Genomic DNA, 19728 nt, shown 5'->3' with positions numbered 1-19728 from the left:
CCAGAAAAAGGTGTTTCTCCCGGAGGAGAAAGCCAGGGAGTTATCCGAGCTAGTCAGGAACCTCCTAAAACCGAGCCAAGTCTCAGTGCATCAATGCACAAGGGTTCTGGGTAAAATGGTGGCTTCCTACGAAGCAATCCCATTCGGCAGATTCCAAGCAAGAACTTTCCAGTGGGACCTGCTGGACAAATGGTCCGGATCGCATCTTCAGATGCATCAGCGGATAACCCTGTCACCAAGGACAAGGGTGTCCCTCCTGTGGTGGTTGCAGAGTGCTCATCTTCTAGAGGGCCGCAGATTAGGCATTCAGGACTGGGTCCTGGTGACCACGGATGCCAGCCTGCGAGGCTGGGGAGCAGTCACACAGGGAAGGAATATCCAGGGCTTATGGTCAAGCCTGGAGACATCACTTCACATAAATATCCTGAAGCTAAGGGACATTCACAATGCTCTAAGCTTAGCAAGACCTCTGCTTCAAGGTCAGCCGGTGTTGATCCAGTCGGACAACATCACGGCAGTCACCCACGTAAACAGACAGGGTGGCACAAGAAGCAGGAGGGCAATGGCAGAAGCTGCAAGGATTCTTCGCTGGGCGGAAAATCATGTGATAGCACTGTCAGCAGTATTCATTCCGGGAATGGACAACTGGGAAGCAGACTTCCTCAGCACGACCTCCACCCGGGAGAGTGGGGACTTCACCCAGAAGTCTTCCACATGATTAAAAACTCGACCGGTATTGCGCCAGGTCCAGGGACCCTCAGGCAATAAGCTGTAGACGCTCTGGTAACACCGTGGGTGTACCAGTCAGGGTATGTGTTCCCTCCTCTGCCTCTCATACCCAAGGTACTGAGATTGATAAGATGGAGAGGAGTAAGCACTATATTCGTGGTTCCGGATTGGCCAAGAAGGACTTGGTAACCGGAACTTCAAGAGATGCTCATGGAGGATCCGTGGCCTCTACCTCTAAGAAGGGACCTGCTCCAGCAAGGACCCTGTCTGTTCCAAGACTTACCGCGGCTGCGTTTGACGGCATGGCGGTTGAACGCCGGATCCTGAAGGAAAAAAGGCATTCCGGATGAAGTCATCCCTATCCTGATCAAAGCCAGGAAGGATGTAACCGCAAAAACATTATCACCGCAATTGGCGAAAATATGTTGCGTGGTGCGAGGCCAGTAAGGCCCGACGGAGGAAATTCAACTGGGTCGATTCCTACATTTCCTGCAAACAGGAGTGTCTATGGGCCTGAAATTGGGGTCCATTAAGGTTCAAATTTCGGCCCTGTCAATTTTCTTCCAAAAAGAACTAGCTTCAGTCCCTGAAGTTCAGACGTTTGTAAAAGGGGTACTGCATATACAGCCTCCTTTTGTGCCTCCAGTGGCACTTTGGGATCTCAATGTAGTTTTGGGTTCCAAAAGTCACATTGGTTTGAACCACTTAAATCTGTGGAGTTAAAATATCTCACATGGAAAGTGGTCATGCTGTTGGCCCTGGCCTGGGCCAGGCGCGTGTCAGAATTGGCGGCTTTATCCTGAAAAAGCCCTTATCTGATTTTCCATTCGGACAGGGCGGAATTGAGGACTCGTCCTCAGTTTCTCCCCAAGGTGGCTTCAGCGTCTCACCTGAACCAACCTATTGGTGGTGCCTGCGGCTACTAGGGACTTGGAGGCCTCCAAGTTGCTAGACGTTGTCAGTGCCCTGAAAATATGTGTTTCCAGGACGGCTGGAGTCAGGAAATCTGACTCGCTGTTTATCCTGTGTGCACCCAACAAGCTGGGTGCTCCTGCTTCTAAGCAGACTATTGCTCGTTGGATTTGTAGTACAATTCAGCTTGCACATTCTGTGGCAGGCCTGCCACAGCCAAAAATCTGTAAATGCCCACTCCACAAGGAAGGTGGGCTCATCTTGGGCGGCTGCCCGAGGGGTCTCGGCTTTACAACTTTGCCGAGCAGCTACTTGGTCAGGAGCAAATACGTTTGTAAAATTCTACAAAATTGATATCCTGGCTGAGGAGGACCTGGAGTTCTCTCATTTGGTGCTGCAGAGTCATCCGCACTCTCCCGCCCGTTTGGGAGCTTTGGTATATTCCCCATGGTCCTTACGGAGTCCCCAGCATCCACTTAGGACGTTAGAGAAAATAAGAATTTACTTACCGATAATTCTATTTCTCATAGTCCGTAGTGGATGCTGGGCGCCCATCCCAAGTGCGGATTGTCTGCAATACTTGTACATAGTTATTGTTACAAAAATCGGGTTATTATTGTTGTGAGCCATCTTTCAGAGGCTCCTCTGTTATCATGCTGTTAACTGGGTTCAGATCACAGGTTATACGGTGTGATTGGTGTGGCTGGTATGAGTCTTACCCGGGATTCAAAATCCTTCCTTATTGTGTACGCTCGTCCGGGCACAGTATCCTAACTGAGGCTTGGAGGAGGGTCATAGGGGGAGGAGCCAGTGCACACCAGATAGTCCTAAAGCTTTCTTTAGATGTGCCCAGTCTCCTGCGGAGCCGCTATTCCCCATGGTCCTTACGGAGTCCCCAGCATCCACTACGGACTATGAGAAATAGAATTATCGGTAAGTAAATTCTTATTTTCTGCCTCCCACGGCACCATTTGGTGCTGCAGTTCCTCCAATCGGATTGGTTTGAGCCGTTACAGGAGGTAGACGTTAAATATCTTACATGGAAGACCGTCACACTGTTGGCCTTGGCTTCAGCAAGACGTGTGTCGGAGCTGGGGAAGTTGTCTTAGAAGTGCCCCTTTTTAATTTTCCATGAGTACAGAGCTGAACTCTGGACTCGTCGGCAATTTCTTCCTAAGGTGTTGTCTGCTTTTCACATCCACCAACCTATTGCGGTGTCGGTAATAACCGGAACCACCTATTTTTCTTCAAAGTCTTTGGATGTTTAGGGCTTTGAAGGTGTATGTGAAGATAACAGCTCGTCACAGTCTGATACGCAGTTTGTTCATTACGATCCCGATAAGATTGGGTGTCCTGCTTCAAAGCAGTCGATTGCACGCTGGATCAGACTCGCTATCCAGCATGCTTATTCCACGGCCGGATTGCCGAATCTTAATCTGTACAGGCCCACTCGTCTAGTTCACTGGGTTGTTCTTGGGCGGCTGCCCGTGGTGCTTCGTTTGTCCTGCACTGTTACTTGGTTAAGTATTGTTTGGTTCAGCTGTTGCTGTTCCTGTTCCAAGTTTGGTTAGCATGACTTTTCTCTTGTGTTTGTGTGCTGGTTTGGAATCGCACCACTATCCTTTTATATCCTTCTCTCAAAGTATGTCCGTCTCCTCTGGCACAGTTTCCTAGACTGAGTCTGGTAGGAGGGGCATAGAGGGAGGAGCCAGCCCACACTTTCAAATTCTTAGTGCTCATGGCTCCTAGTGACCCGTCTATACCCTATGGTACTAAATAGATCCCCAGTATCGTCTACAGACTACGAGAAAAGGATTTACCGGTAGGTAATTAAAATCCTATTATCGACCGCTGGCACCTGGCCGCCGGTAAACCATACTTCATCTGTATGGATAGTTTGTGCCTCTAATACAGTGTCACATTTTGGTTCAAAATTTTTTACAATTTGTATTTACTCAATCAGTCTTGTGCTTATCCAAGTACTGTACTACTTTCCTGCTGCAAATGTATTTATTTTTTGAAAATTTGACATCTAACTTAATTTGTGTGGCTTTATAATGTAAGTTACACATTAGTTATTTGATGTGTGAAACGTTGCATTGACAGACTAGTACAGCAGCTACTCTATTTTATTTTTTTTATTTAACGTTTCACTTGTTTCTTGTTTAGATTATAACGTTTTATTTGGCATATTGATTATTTTGGTTTGTGTCCTAAATCATGGCTTTAATTTTTTATTTTTGATCAGGACAAAGCTTGGGTTATGGTTTTGTGAACTACATTGATCCCAAGGACGCCGAGAAGGCCATCAATACCCTGAATGGATTAAGACTTCAGACCAAAACCATTAAAGTAGGTCTGGGTTGTGGTGGGGTTTTTTTTTTGTTTGTTTTTTTAATTAACTCTAAAGTTACATAACACTTTTTTGTCTGCAATTTATATTTAAATTTAAACTCTTAAATATTTCAAGAGATAATGGGGGGAGATGTACTAATCAGTGAAAAGAATGAGCCAGTGGAGAAGTTGACCATGGCAACCAATCAACTGCTCTGTGTAATTTTGTGTATGTAATTTTGTGTATGTAAATTCTAAATGTTACTTAAATGCTGATTGATTGCCATGGGCAACTTCTCCACTGGCTCACTTCTCCACTTTTTTTTTTTTTTTACTGCTTAGTACATCTCCCCCAATGTACTGGTTTTTGCCTACGCAATGCCGAATTAAAAGATCTTCTGAAGCAACAGCAGCCCCACTCTCGCTAACTCTCCTTCTCACTTTCTCACACACACTTTATTTCAATAATTCATTGTGGTATGATGATGAATGACTCACTCACTCGATTCCTATTACCTTTTTTACAATGCAGATTGTTAGCTTGGATTGCACTGGTATGCAAGTGTGACTGGTTTTCTGTTAATTGTCAATCTAGCTTTCCATAAAGTATGAAAAGCTTAAGGAGTATATTAAGTTGCTGCGAACAGCTGTGAGGTGCATATGTTCCATCAGTTACTTCAGCACCTCATAACTACTATGTTCACAGATTCTTCCATATAAAGGTACACAGGAACATCTGCGTTGTTGCGCTACTTTAGTAAGCAAGGATGTGTGCGGTTGCACATCTCCACTAATTGAATTTGGCCCTATGATTAGAGCACTATTGCAATCTGAATTACCCTGTCAAGTATGTCCACAGCAGGCATTCAGTAAGGTTTGGTTAAGGTGTGACTACAGTTTTAGGTTTATGCTGCAACTTACTTTCAACACTGACATGTTCACAAATTAGTTGAAATAGGGTCAGTGTTCTATTCGTGTGAACATTTTGTATTATTTTTCTAAGTCTGTCCATGTAGTACCAGTGGCGTCACAAGGCGGGTGCGGGGGGTGCGGCCCGCACCCGGGTGTGACACCTGGAGGGGGTGACACCAAATGTCAGCTCCTCCGTAGTGACAGGAGCCAGGTGCTGCAGTGTGAAATTCCGCTACAGCACCCGGCTCCTGTCATAGCAGAGGAGCCGACAGCACACTGGGGACACCGGAGATGCTGGGCACGCCCCCAGAGTGACGATACCAGTATCCCTGCGAAGCCACGCCCCCTAGCTATAAGGCCACGCCCCCTTTTTGCCGCGATCGCGGCAGTACATCAGGGGTGCGCTCCGGGTGTCACCACACCTGGTGACGCCTCTGTGTAGTACACCTGTGAAACAGTATTTTTTTTTATCAGTGTTATTTTCAGTCTAAATGGACACTTTGGGTGGTATTCAAATGATGTATCATGCCCAATATCCTTTCTAAATTGATCCCCGTTATCGCACATTTCGCACCCACAGTAATCAGATTAAGCTGCATAAAGAGATGAATGTCTCGCTACCCCAAGGGTATCAAACTGAAATGATACCATGCTTGTCCGCAGAAACAGAACGGTAGTGGAAGGGGGTGAAAAGAATTGAATATCGCCCTTTGTTATAATGTAATCTCAAACATTTCTGAATCTCTGCATAATAAATTGTTCAAGTAGAATATAGTCAATTGCCTTTCAGTATTCTGCCAGGATGCTTCTACACTATGTTGACAAGTGATTGGACAATTGCAGCAAATAGATCGAGATTGTATTGAAATCCATACTTTGCAGTAATCCCTGCACGTGGTTGATCTGCAGACACCCTTCTTGGCAAACTGTCCACAAGTTCCTGGACAACAGCAGGCAGTATGTTTTGCCATTTCGCCTTAAGTACAGTGACCAGCTGTGACACTGATGGTCGAGTCGGCCTAGATCACACCCGTCGCTCCAGTTCATCCCAGAGGCTCTCAGTGGGTTTAAGATCTGGACTGTGAGCTGGCCAATCCATCCCAGCTAACAAATTTTCTGTATAAAAGTCCAGCGTCCCGTGGAAACATGTCATGTGGCGTTGTTGTCCTGATAAAACATTTGTCGTTTCCGTATATCTGCCATAATGTAGGCAACACAGTTAGCAAGAACATTTCTATATTTTTCAGAGTTAATGTGACCATACTTTACAACTAGTTGACCCATGCCAAACCAGCTGAAACAGCCACACAACATAGCACCACTACCTCCATGCTCTACTGTAAATACTGTACACTCTGTCATCCGACATTCTCCTGGCAATCTCCAAACCCAAACATGTCCATCTGATCTGAAAAGTGTACACCGTAATTTGTCACTCCATAACATATGTTCCACTGTCCAGTTTTTGCACCCTTTACACCATCGTAGGCACTGGGCTGCTTTTTTCTTTGTGAAAGGAGGTTTATGAGCAACTGCTTGCCCATAATATCCAAGTGTATGGGCCTCCCTACGAAATTTTCTTGTCGAAACCGGCACAGTTTTCATTTAGAACTCGTGTGCAGTGGTATGCATGGGACAACCTCATTTCTTTTGCGGCTCCCTGGTTAGCACTCTCTGGTCCCTGGGTTGCAGTTTTGTGGGTCTTCTAGGGCAAGGTGCATTCCTGCAGTGACTGTCGCTATTCCATGCAATAATGACAAAAAAAAAATTCTCGCACATCAGGAGGCTGTGAGAAACAAAATGTGTCCTCCACGGCTGCTGGGCTCCCACAGAGCAGAACAATTTAATTGCTGCTGCTGGGCGCCTCTAGTGGTGTCCGTGGAGAGAGAAAAATTTGAATTGGCCCCATAGTGTAGATGCCAATAAGTGTGAAGGAAAAAAAAAATTCTAAACTTTTGTTATTGCTAAATATATTGTATAATGCTGGTAGGCATGGGTCAAGCAGTTGAAAGTGCCTACCCCCTCTCCCTCTCAGCTCATTCTGGCTGCCTGCTAGCCACAGCCTCACCTACTGTGCACACACACACACGCATCCCCCATAGTCATTCTGCCAGCAACCCATCCTCCAAGGGGGGGGGGGGGGGGATTTTAAGCGGGAAAGGGCATATGAAATAGATGGTGTGGGGCAACTATAGATCAAGGGGAAAGAGACATATAGGAGGCAAAGATGGGAGGGGAGGGTATATTTGAAGATTCTGGTCTTCAGTGAGTCCTAATGGACATGCCCACATTAAATGGCTTCAATAAAATGTATGAGGTCCAAATATACTACAGGTTGAGTCTCCCTTATCCAAAATGCTTGGGACCAGAGGTATTTTGGATATGTGATTTTTCCGTATTTTGGAATAATTGCAAACCATAATGAGATATCATGGCGATGGGACCTAAATATAAGCACAGAATGCATTTATATTACATATACACCTTATACACATAGCCTGAAGGTAATTTTATCCAATATTTTTTATAACTTTGTGCTTTAAACAAAGTGTGTGTACATTCACACAATTCATTTATGTTTCATATACACCTAATACACACAGCCGGGGAGGTCATTTAATACAAAATTTTTAATAACTTTGTGTATTAAACAAAGTTTGTGTACATTGAGCCAATCAAAAAACAAAGGTTTCACTATCTCACTCTCACTCAAAAAAGTCCGTATTTCGGAATATTCCGTATTTCGGAATATTTGGATATGGGATACTCAACCTGTATCTGCTTATTAAAATCTTTTGTGAGATTTAGTTTGAAACAGGGTGCCTCAGATATCCATCTGGTCATGTCTTGAGGATTTTCTTAATGATGGACAGGTCAGTAATTATCCCATCTGTTCCCACAGATGGAAATCCTCAAATCATGACCTGGGAAGATACTCTGGAATTTAGAAGCATGGGTTTAGGTGAGTGTTGCCTTTAATTTTGGAGGTTTCGGACATTTTGTTTTTGAGGGATAGATATATATATATATATATATATATATATATATATATATATATATATATATATATATATATATATATATATAGAGATAGATATAGATAGATATATATATAGATATATATATATATATATATATATATATATATATATATATATATATATAAAATATCCCATATCCAAAATGCTTGGGACCATAAGTATATTGTTTTGAAGGTAATTTTAACCAATATTTCTCTAACGTCCTAGTGGATGCTGGGGACTCCGTCAGGACCATGGGGAATAGCGGCTCCGCAGGAGACAGGGCACAAAAAGTAAGCTTTTAGGATCACATGGTGTGTACTGGCTCCTCCCCCCATGACCCTCCTCCAAGCCTCAGTTAGGTTTTTGTGCCCGTCCGAGCAGGGTGCAATCTAGGTGGCTCTCATAAAGAGCTGCTTAGAAAAAGTTTTTTTAGGTTTCTTATTTTCAGTGAGTCCTGCTGGCAACAGGCTCACTGCTACGAGGGACTTAGGGGAGAGAAGTGAACTCACCTGCGTGCAGGATGGATTTGCTTCTTAGGCTACTGGACACCATTAGCTCCAGAGGGATCGAACACAGGCCCAGCCATGGAGTCCGGTCCCGGAGCCGTGCCGCCGACCCCCCTTGCAGATGCCGAAGTTGAAGAGGTCCAGAGGTCCGGAAACAGGCGGCAGAAGACTTTCAGTCTTCATAAGGTAGCGCACAGCACTGCAGCTGTGCGCCATTGTTGTCGGCACACTTCACACCAGCGGTCACTGAGGGTGCAGGGCGCTGGGGGGGGCGCCCTGGGCAGCAATGTATAATACCTTTTTCTATGGCTAAAATACATCACATATAGCCCTTGAGGCTATATGGATGTATTTAACCCCTGCCATATATCGCAAACTCCGGGAGAAGAGCCCGCCGTTTTAGGGGGCGGGGCCTATTCTCCTCAGCACACAGCGCCATTTTCCTGCTCAGCTCCGCTGTGAGGAAGGCTCCCAGGACTCTCCCCTGCACTGCACTACAGAAACAGGGTAAAACAGAGAAGGGGGGCATATTTTGGCGATATTTTTATATATTAAGCGCATATAACCGAAACAACACCTTTTAGGGTTGTTTATATACATTTTTATAGCGCTTTGGTGTGTGCTGGCAAACTCTCCCTCTGTCTCCCCAAAGGGCTAGTGGGGTCCTGTCTTCGATAAGAGCATTCCCTGTGTGTCTGCTGTGTGTCGGTACGTGTGTGTCGACATGTATGAGGACGATGTTGGTGTGGAGGCGGAGCAATTGCCGGTAATGGTGATGTCACCCCCTAGGGAGTCGACACCGGAATGGATGGCTTTAATTATGGAATTACGTGATAATGTTAGCACGCTGCAAAAGTCAGTTGACGACATTAGACGGCCGGAAAACCAGTTAGTACCTGTCCAGGCGTCTCAGGCACCGTCAGGGGCTGTAAAACGTCCCTTACCTCAGTCAGTCGACACAGGTACCGACACAGATGAATCTAGTGTCGACGGTGAAGAAATAAACTTATTTTCCAATAGGGCCACACGTTATATGATCACGGCAATGAAGGAGGCTTTGCATATCTCTGATACTGCAGGTACCTCAAAGGGGGGTATTATGTGGGGTGTGAAAAAACTACCTGTAGCTTTTCCAGAATCAGAGGAATTGAATGACGTGTGTGATGAAGCGTGGGTTAACCCCGATAGAAAACTGCTAATTTCAAAGAAGTTATTGGCATTATACCCTTTCCCACCAGAGGTTAGGGCGCGCTGGGAAACACCCCCTAGGGTGGATAAGGCGCTCACACGCTTATCAAAACAAGTGGCGTTACCGTCTCCTGATACGGCCGCCCTCAAGGATCCAGCTGATAGGAGGCTGGAAACTACCCTGAAGAGTATATACACACATACTGGTGTTATACTGCGACCAGCAATAGCCTCAGCCTGGATGTGCAGTGCTGGGGTGGTGTGGTCGGATTCCCTGACTGAAAATATTGATACCCTGGATAGGGACAGTATTTTATTGACTATAGAGCAATTAAAGGATGCTTTTCTTTATATGCGAGATGCTCAGAGGGATATTTGCACTCTGGCATCGAGAGTAAGTGCGATGTCCATATCTGCCAGAAGAAGTTTATGGACGCGACAGTGGTCAGGTGATGCGGATTCCAAACGGCATATGGAAGTATTGCCGTATAAAGGAGAGGAATTATTTGGGGTCGGTCTATCGGATCTGGTGGCCACGGCAACAGCCGGAAAATCCACTTTTTTACCTCAGGTCACCTCCCAACAGAAAAAGACACCGTCTTTTCAGCCGCAGTCCTTTCGTTCCTATAAGAACAAGCGGGCAAAAGGACACTCATATTTGCCCAGAGGCAAAGGAAGGGGTAAGAGGTTGCAGCAAGCAACTACTTCCCACGAACAGAAGCCCTCCCCGGCTTCTACAAAGCCCTCAGCATGACGCTGGGGCTGTGCAAGCGGACTCAGGGGCGGTGGGGGGTCGACTAAAGATTTTCAGCACACAGTGGGCGCGCTCACAGGTGGACCCTTGGATCCTGCAGGTAGTATCTCAGGGTTACAAGTTGGAATTCGAAAAGTCTCCCCCTCGCCGGTTCCTAAAGTCTGCTTTACCAACGTCTCCCTCAGAAAGGGCGACGGTATTGGAAACCATTCACAAGCTGTATTCTCAGCAGGTGATAGTCAAGGTACCCCTCCTACAACAGGGAAAGGGGTATTATTCCACACTATTTGTGGTACCGAAGCCGGACGGTTCGGTAAGACCTATTCTAAATCTGAAATCCTTGAACCTGTACATACAGAAATTCAAGTTCAAGATGGAGTCACTCAGAGCAGTGATAGCGAATCTGGAAGAAGGGGACTTCATGGTGTCCCTGGACATAAAAGATGCTTATCTGCATGTCCCAATTTACCCTTCACACCAAGGGTATCTCAGGTTCGTGATACAAAACTGTCATTATCAGTTTCAAATGCTGCAGTTTGGTTTGTCCACGGCACCTCGGGTCTTTACCAAGGTAATGGCCGAAATGATGGTTCTTCTACGAAGAAAAGGCGTATTAATTATCCCTTACTTGGACGATCTCCTGATAAGGGCAAGGTCCAGAGAACAGCTGGAAGTCGGAGTAGCACTAACCCAAGTAGTGCTTCAACAACACGGGTGGATTCTGAATCTTCCAAAATCTCAATTGACCCCGACGACACGTCTGCTGTTCCTGGGAATGATTCTGGACACTGTTCAGAAAAAGGTGTTTCTCCCGGAGGAGAAAGCAAGGGAGTTATCCGAACTTGTCAGGAACCTCCTAAAACCAGGAAATGTGTCAGTACATCAATGCACAAGAGTCCTGGGAAAGATGGTGGCTTCTTACGAAGCAATTCCATTCGGCAGATTCCACGCACGAATATTTCAGTGGGATCTGCTGGACAAATGGTCCGGATCGCATCTGCACATGCATCAGCGGATAACACTGTCACCAAGAACAAGGGTGTCTCTTCTGTGGTGGTTGCAGAGTGCCCATCTGTTAGAGGGCCGCAGATTCGGCATACAGGACTGGGTCCTGGTGACTACGAATGCCAGCCTACGAGGCTGGGGAGCAGTCACACAGGGAAGAAACTTCCAGGGCGTGTGGTCAAACCTGGAGACGTCTCTTCACATAAATATACTGGAGCTAAGAGCGATCTACAATGCTCTAAGCCTGGCAAAACCGCTGTTTCAGGGTCAGCCGGTGTTGATCCAGTCGGACAACATCACGGCAGTCGCCCACGTAAACAGACAGGGCGGCACGAGAAGCAGAAGAGCAATGACAGAAGCTGCAAGGATTCTTCGCTGGGCGGAAAATCATGTCATAGCACTGTCAGCAGTGTTCATTCCGGGAGTGGACAACTGGGAAGCAGACTTCCTCAGCAGACACGACCTCCACCCGGGAGAGTGGGGACTTCATCCAGAAGTCTTCCACATGATTGTGAACCGTTGGGAAAAACCAAAGGTGGACATGATGGCGTCCCGCCTCAACAAGAAACTGGACAGATATTGCGCCAGGTCAAGAGACCCTCAGGCAATAGCTGTGGACGCTCTGGTAACACCGTGGGTGTACCAGTCCGTGTATGTGTTTCCTCCTCTGCCTCTCATACCAAAGGTACTGAGAATTATACGGCTACGGGGAGTAAGAACAATACTCGTGGCTCCGGATTGGCCGAGAAGGACTTGGTACCCGGAACTTCAAGAGATGCTCACGGAAGAGCCGTGGCCTCTACCGTTAAGAAGGGATCTGCTTCAGCAGGGACCTTGTATGTTCCAAGACTTACCGCGACTGCGTTTGACGGCATGGCGGTTGAACGCCGGATTCTAAAAGAAAAGGGCATTCCAGAGGAAGTTATTCCTACCTTGATTAAAGCCAGGAAGGAAGTGACCGCACAACATTATCACCGCATTTGGAGAAAATATGTTGCGTGGTGTGAGGCCAAGAAGGCCCCAACGGAGGAATTTCAATTGGGTCGATTCCTACATTTCCTGCAGGCAGGATTGTCTATGGGCCTCAAATTGGGGTCTATTAAGGTTCAAATTTCGGCCTTATCGATTTTCTTCCAGAAAGAATTGGCTTCAGTGCCTGAAGTACAAACCTTTGTCAAAGGTGTACTACATATACAGCCCCCGATTGTGCCTCCAGTGGCACCGTGGGATCTCAACGTAGTTTTGGATTTTCTCAAATCCCATTGGTTTGAGCCGCTCAAATCGGTAGATTTGAAGTATCTTACATGGAAAGTAACCATGCTACTGGCCCTGGCTTCAGCCAGGAGAGTATCAGAGTTGGCAGCTTTATCGTACAAAAGCCCATATCTGATTTTCCATTCGGACAGGGCAGAACTGCGGACGCGTCCTCATTTTCTGCCTAAGGTGGTTTCGGCTTTTCACTTGAACCAGCCTATTGTGGTGCCTGCGGCTACTAGCGACTTGGAGGACTCCAAGTTGCTGGACGTTGTCAGAGCATTGAAAATATATATTTCAAGGACGGCTGGAGTCAGAAAATCTGACTCGCTGTTTATCCTGTATGCACCCAACAAGATGGGTGCTCCTGCGTCTAAGCAGACGATTGCTCGTTGGATCTGTAGCACAATCCAACTTGCACATTCTGTGGCAGGCCTGCCACAGCCTAAATCTGTAAATGCCCACTCCACAAGGAAGGTGGGCTCATCTTGGGCGGCTGCCCGAGGGGTCTCGGCATTACAACTTTGCCGAGCAGCTACGTGGTCAGGGGAGAACACGTTTGTAAAATTTTACAAATTTGATACTCTGGCTAAGGAGGACCTGGAGTTCTCTCATTCGGTGCTGCAGAGTCACCCGCACTCTCCCGCCCGTTTGGGAGCTTTGGTATAATTCCCATGGTCCTGACTGAGTCCCCAGCATCCACTAGGACGTTAGAGAAAATAAGAATTTACTTACCGATAATTCTATTTCTCATAGTCCGTAGTGGATGCTGGGCGCCCATCCCAAGTGCGGATTGTCTGCAATACTTGTACATAGTTATTGTTACAAAAATCGGGTTATTATTGTTGTGAGCCATCTTTTCAGAGGCTTCTTCGTTGTTATCATACTGTTAACTGGGTTCAAATCACAAGTTGTACGGTGTGATTGGTGTGGCTGGTATGAGTCTTACCCGGGATTCAAGATCCTTCCTTATTGTGTACGCTCGTCCGGGCACAGTACCTAACTGAGGCTTGGAGGAGGGTCATGGGGGGAGGAGCCAGTACACACCATGTGATCCTAAAAGCTTACTTTTTGTGCCCTGTCTCCTGCGGAGCCGCTATTCCCCATGGTCCTTACGGAGTCCCCAGCATCCACTACGGACTATGAGAAATAGAATTATCGGTAAGTAAATTCTTATTTTTTTTATATCTTTGTGCATTTAAACAAAGTTTTGTGTACATACATGCAATTCATTTGTTTCGTGTGGACATTAATGTTGGCAACAAATGCATGAATATTCCTGGCTTTGTGATCCCGTAGGTAACTTTTCAGGTGTTCCAAAGTGTAAATGGCAAACTCGGATTTACTGTTAACTGTCTAATTGTAAAGGCAGATGTTGTGCAAGAGCACTTTTGAATGGCAAGGCATCTTATTTATATTTGATCATTTTGCCATTCAGGAATGATCTATCCACCAAAAATATTTTTTCTAAAATGACCATATGTAGAATGCTTAGCTTTACCTTTCCCCTTTGTTGGAGGGGCTGTGGGAATTGAGGTACAGTACCTTTATTCACATTTTGTGGACGTGGACAAAAATAATTCTATTCTAGTGTTCTATTGCGGCCCTTTCGAGTGCTGTTTTAAATTCGACCATAGAGTGATTTTCCGTGATGCACGGGACAGCTATACAAATTCAAATGCTGTACTTCGCCAAAATACTAAGATTTACTGTAAGGGGTGATATTCATGCAACCGGCGGTCAAGAGACCGACTGCCACATGACCTCCACCAACATCCCGCCCCCTCACTAATCCCGATGGTCGACATTGCGACCAACAGGGACTATTTCCACTCGTGGGTGTCCACGACACCCATAGAGTGGGAGTAGAACCTGTGGCAACCATAGGTCGCCAGCGAGCCCGCAAGGGGCTTGCTGCACTAGCCCCTCCCCGCCGGGATCCTGGTGTCGGTATGCTATAAGCCATACTACACCCACTGTAAGTGGGTCTCTAGTTACAGGGTAAGGCATTGCTACTAAGCAATTAAGTTTTCATATAACAATTTCTTAACAGACCTGTTTAAAGGGAAAGAGTGTGATGCACAGGACTTTTATGTACACTTTCTGGAGAATCACCCGATAGCTGTTAACTTTTCTCTTCAGTCTCCGCATTGAGTCTTTAGGTAGTTGAGGATAAATGAGCAAGCCAAATCCTCAAAGCTGCTAGATGTCTCCCAGCCTCCCACTGGAAAAATTCTGCTCCTCCATCAGCTGTTTTCGTTACAATGTTGCACTTGGCGGTGATGGAAAAAATTGTGGCTTTGCGTCAACTCCAAGTTGCCACAATTCCTTCAGGTTTAGGGCCCCTGGTTTACTTTATGCTAGACCATTCCCAAACCACAGACTTGCATATGCCCTGTCAGACCTTATTTGTTTTAACCCCTTGCTCAATTCCTCTTTCTTTATTGCTAATGTTTTATATATTTTTTAGATTACTACACCCTCACCCCTTCACCTATTTATATGTACCTTGATGTATTACATAGGTTTATTTAGCAATTCCTGCTTCGATTTTCATCTAGTGATTGTTTTCACTGCGTTTACTTCTGCTGGGTATTGCTCCCTTATGTACAGTTTCTTTTTTTTTTTTTGTTACTGCAGTTTTGAAATTATATTATTTTTTTATTTTTTTTCTAAGTTGACATTTGGGGATATCTTTAGTAAGGAAGTGACTGACTTATTTGAATAACTGACTAAAAAAAAAGTGTTCTTTTACGATTGGCAACACACACGTGCCATAAAAGCTAATTTCTCATACGTCCTAGATGATGCTGGGGTCACCATTAGAACCATGGGGTATAGACGGGATCCGCAGGAGACATGGGCACTTTAAGACTTTCAAAGGGTGTGAACTGGCTCCTCCCTCTATGCCCCTCCTCCAGACCCCAGTTTAGAATTGTGCCCAGTGAGACTGGATGCACTCTGAGGAGCTCTACTGAGTTTCTCGGAAAATACTTATGTTAGGTTTTTTATTTTCAGGGAGACTGCTGGCAACAGTCTCCCTGCTGCGTGGGACTTAGGGGAGAGAGGTTCTAGTGAGTTTTAAAGGCTCTGCTTCTTGGCTACAGGACACAATTAGCTCCTGAGGGTTTGATCGCTAGGTACGCCTAGATGCTCGTTCCCAGAGCCGGCCGTCACCCCCCTTACAGAGTCAGAAGACAGGTGAGTAGAAGAAGCAAAGAAGACTTCAGTGACGGCTTCTGAGGTGCCGCACAGCGATCGAACGCTGCATCGCCATGCTCCCACACACAGCAGCAGTGCGGGGGGGGGGGGGGGCGGCGCCCTGGGCAGCATATAAATCCTAATTTTGACGCTGGCATAAGGGGACATTAGTGCCAAGGCACTGTCCTAACCCCCGCCAGTATAAATATTTGTTGAAAATTGCGGGACAGAAGGCGGCTGAGCTTCTTCCTCACAGCTCACACACTGCTGACAACTGCAGGGTGCAGGGCACAGGGGGGGCGCCCTGGGCGGCCTAAAACCTCGTTTATGGCAAAAGACACATTGTCCTACCCCCGCCAGTATAATTCTTTTATTTATTTAAGAACGAGTGAAGCGCGCCATTATGGGGGTGGGGCTTCTTCCTCACTAAGCCAGCACACTAAGCAGCGCCATTTTCTCCTCACAAGAGAAACGCTGGTCCTCCCTTCACTACTGACTTTTATAATTGTGCAAAAACGAGGGGGGGGGGCGAGGTATATGGTGTTTGTATTATAATATGAAAGCGCTGCAGATATATTTCACAGATTGGGTGTGCTGGGCGCTGGGGTGTGAGCTGGCTTTTTCCTCTCTGTGTCCATCTGACAGAGGTCTGTCCTCTATAAGTCCCAGTGTGTCTGGGAGTGTGTGTGTGACATGTCTGAGGCAGGGAGTTCCATTTTAGGGACACAGAGTTGTAAGGTGGTGACGTTACTGGCACACCAAAAGCGTGCACATTAGGAGTTTAGATGAGGCTTTATCTAATGCTGCATGCTGGATCTGTGGAAAATGTGTTTTTTTTCAGGATCTGTTCTTCCATCTGCAGTCGACCCTCTCTGGGTCACACAAAGTCAGTTTACAGTTATGATTACTGCTACCGACACGGACTCTTGAGTCCTGTGTCGACGATAGGGACTCCAGGGAAATAGATCAAATAAGACTCCCTCCCACGAGCTTAATATATTCTTTCTCAGCAGTCACCCCCTGTGTTAGACAGTGCACTGTCCAGGTTGAAAAAGAAGGTAATTCTGCCTGCACCTGGCATGGCTTCACTAAAAAAGCTGGCAGACGAAAGGTGTAAACTACGTTAAAATCCATTTATGTTGCAATTGGTACACTGCTCAGGCCCGCTATTGCTTGCTCGTGGGTAAGTCGCGCTATCGACAAATGGTCATTAAGCATGTCATCAGAAATTGACACGATTGATAAAGATGAGATACTCAAGTTAGGGAATATCAAAGACGCTGCCGCAAACATCATAGGATTAATGAAAGATATTGGACTCTTGAGTTCACAAGCAGCTACCATGGCAGTATCGGCTAGGCGGGCATTGGGGATTCGCCAGTGGAACGCGGATGCAGATTCCCAGAGAAATATGGAGGATCTTCTATACAAAGGTGAGGCCTTAGTTGGCGATGGACTGGATGCGTTAGTCTCGGCGACTACTGCAGGTAAGTCCACATTCTTGCCCTTTACACTTGCACCGACAAAAAAGATCACTCTCACATGCAGTCCTTTCGACCCAGTAAGTACAGCGAGAGGTTTCCCCTTCTTTGCAGGTAGGGGAAGTGACGGAAAGATGTCCACAGCGGCTTCAGGTTCCCAAGAACAGAAGTCTACCCATACTTCTGCCAAGTCTACAGCAGGATGCTGGGGCTCCCTCGCGGGAGGTCGCTCGGGTGGGGGCACGTCTAAAACTGTTCAATCAGGGTTGGAGTCAATCTGGCCTGGATCCCTGGGTGTTTACAAATAGTGTCCCAGGGGTACAAACTGGAGTTCACGACGTTCTCCCATGGCGATTTTTCAAATCGACCTTGCCAGCTTCTGTTCCAGGAAGAGAAACCGTTATAACGGTATTTCAAAAATTATGTCAGGAACAGGTCATAGTCCTGGTGTCTGGGTCACAACAAAGGGAGGGGTTTTTATTCAAGCCTCTTTGTAATTCCGAAACCGGACGGCTCGGTTCAGACCGATCCTAAACCAAAAAAAATATAAATAATAAATGAATCTCTTCTTAAAACGGTTCAAGTTCAAGATGGAATCACTGGGGGCAGTGATCTCCAGTCTGGAGGAGGGGGATTACAGGGTGTCAATAGACGTAAAGAATGCTTACCTGCATGGTCCCATGTATCCTCCTCACCAGGCTTATCGGAGCCTCGCGGTTCAGGATTGCCATTACCAATTCCAGATGTTACCTTTCGGTCTCTCCATGGCGCAGAGGGTTTTCACCAAGGTGATGGCGGAGATGGTCATCCTGCGCCAAGACGGAATAAATACAATCCCCCTTTTTTTTTTTTTTTTTTTTTTATATATAGACGCTCTCCTGATAAAGGTGAGATCCAGGGAGCGATTGGTACAAAACATTGCACTCTCCCTGTCCATACTCCAACTACACGGTTGGATCATAAATTTTCCAGGAAAGATTTTCTTGTTTTCGGGAGGATTCTAGACAGGGAAGTTCAGAGTGTTTTTCTTCTGGTCGAAAAGGCTCTGGAAATCCAGAAAATGGTAAAACTAGTTTTAAAACCATCAAGTGTGTCGATCCATCTCTGAAAATATGGTGGCGGCCTACGAGGCCATACAGTTGGCAGGTTCCTTGCCAGGGTCGTCTAGTTGGGAAAGTGGATCCCACCTACACATGCACCGGAAGATAGTCCTGTCGTCGAAAGCCAGGATCTCACTCCTGTAGGTGGCTACACAGCTCGCACCTGCTAGAGGGACGCAGATTTGGGATTCAGGACTGGGTCCTGGTAACCACGGATGCAGTCTCCGAGGATGGGGAGCGGTCACTCAAGGGAAAAGCTTCCAAGGAAAATGATAGTCAGGAAGCCTGCCTTCGCATGAACATGCTGATATTGAGAGCCATTTACAACGGCCTTCAACAAGCGGTACATCTTCAAGATCAGCCCGTGCAGATCCAATTGGATAATGTAACAGCAAGGTGGAACGAAAAGCAGAGCGGAAATGGCAAAGGTGACGAAGATCCTACTCTGGGCAGAAAAACATGTAAGGGCTCTGTAGGCAATTTTCATTCCGCGAGTGGACAACTGGGAAGTAGACTTCCTCAGCAGACACGATCTCCATCCGGGAGAGTGGGACTTCCAACAAGAAGTCCTCGCAGAAGTGACAAGTCTTTGGGGAATTCCTCAAGTAGACATGACACCTCGTCTCAACGAGAAGCTTCAGAAATATTGTTCCAGGTCAAGAGACCCTCAGGAAATGGAAGTGGATGCACTGGTGACCCAGTGGCTATTCCGGTCAGTGTATGTATTTCCTCCACTTCCACTGATCCCAAGAGTTCTCGGGATCATAAGAAGAACAAGGGTTCGGGCAATTTTCATTGCCCAGACTGGCCAAGAAGGGCTTTGTGTCCAGATCTTCGGGAGTTGCTCAGGAAAATGTCCGGGGCCTCTTCCTCTTCGGGAGGACCTACTACGGTAGGTGCCGTGCGTGTACCTAGACTTACCGCGGCTGCGTTTGACATGACTGAGCGCCGGATCCTAGCCCGAAAGAGTATTCCCAAGGTAGTCATCCCCACTCTTATTCAGGCCAGGATAGGAGTAACGTCTACACATTACCACCGTATTGGGAGAAAATGTGTCTTGGTGGGATTCCAAGATGGCTCCAACGGAAGAGTTTCAGTTAGGGCGTTTTTTGTCTCCATTTCCTACAGGATGGAGTGAATGCAGTCTGAAATTGGATTACATTAAGGTCCAGATTTCAACATTGGCAATTTTCTTTCAGTTACAATTGGCTTCCCTTCCGGGTGGTCAGATTTTCGTGAAAGGCGTGTTGCGCATCCGAACCTCCATTGGTACCTCCAGTGGCACCATGGGATATTAAGGTGGTGTTGCAGTTTCTTCAATTACGTTGG

General features: G+C 46.4%; 1 protein-coding gene across 14 annotated transcripts in view; it reads left to right on the top strand.

Moving 5' to 3' along the window:
* ELAVL2 (ELAV like RNA binding protein 2) overlaps window positions 1-19728 on the top strand; it is a 505938-nt gene that overhangs the window by 314807 nt on the left and 171403 nt on the right. For all 14 annotated transcript variants that reach the window (XM_063914124.1, XM_063914120.1, XM_063914111.1 and 11 more), the window contains one exon: window positions 3890-3993. In XM_063914124.1, the coding sequence (XP_063770194.1) occupies window positions 3890-3993 (104 nt within the window). The remainder of the gene's footprint in view (window positions 1-3889; window positions 3994-19728) is intronic.

This window comes from Pseudophryne corroboree, chromosome 1, assembly GCF_028390025.1.
Source record: "Pseudophryne corroboree isolate aPseCor3 chromosome 1, aPseCor3.hap2, whole genome shotgun sequence".
In the NCBI taxonomy this organism is placed as follows: domain Eukaryota; kingdom Metazoa; phylum Chordata; class Amphibia; order Anura; family Myobatrachidae; genus Pseudophryne; species Pseudophryne corroboree.
This window is presented reverse-complemented; position numbering and strand designations above follow the sequence as displayed.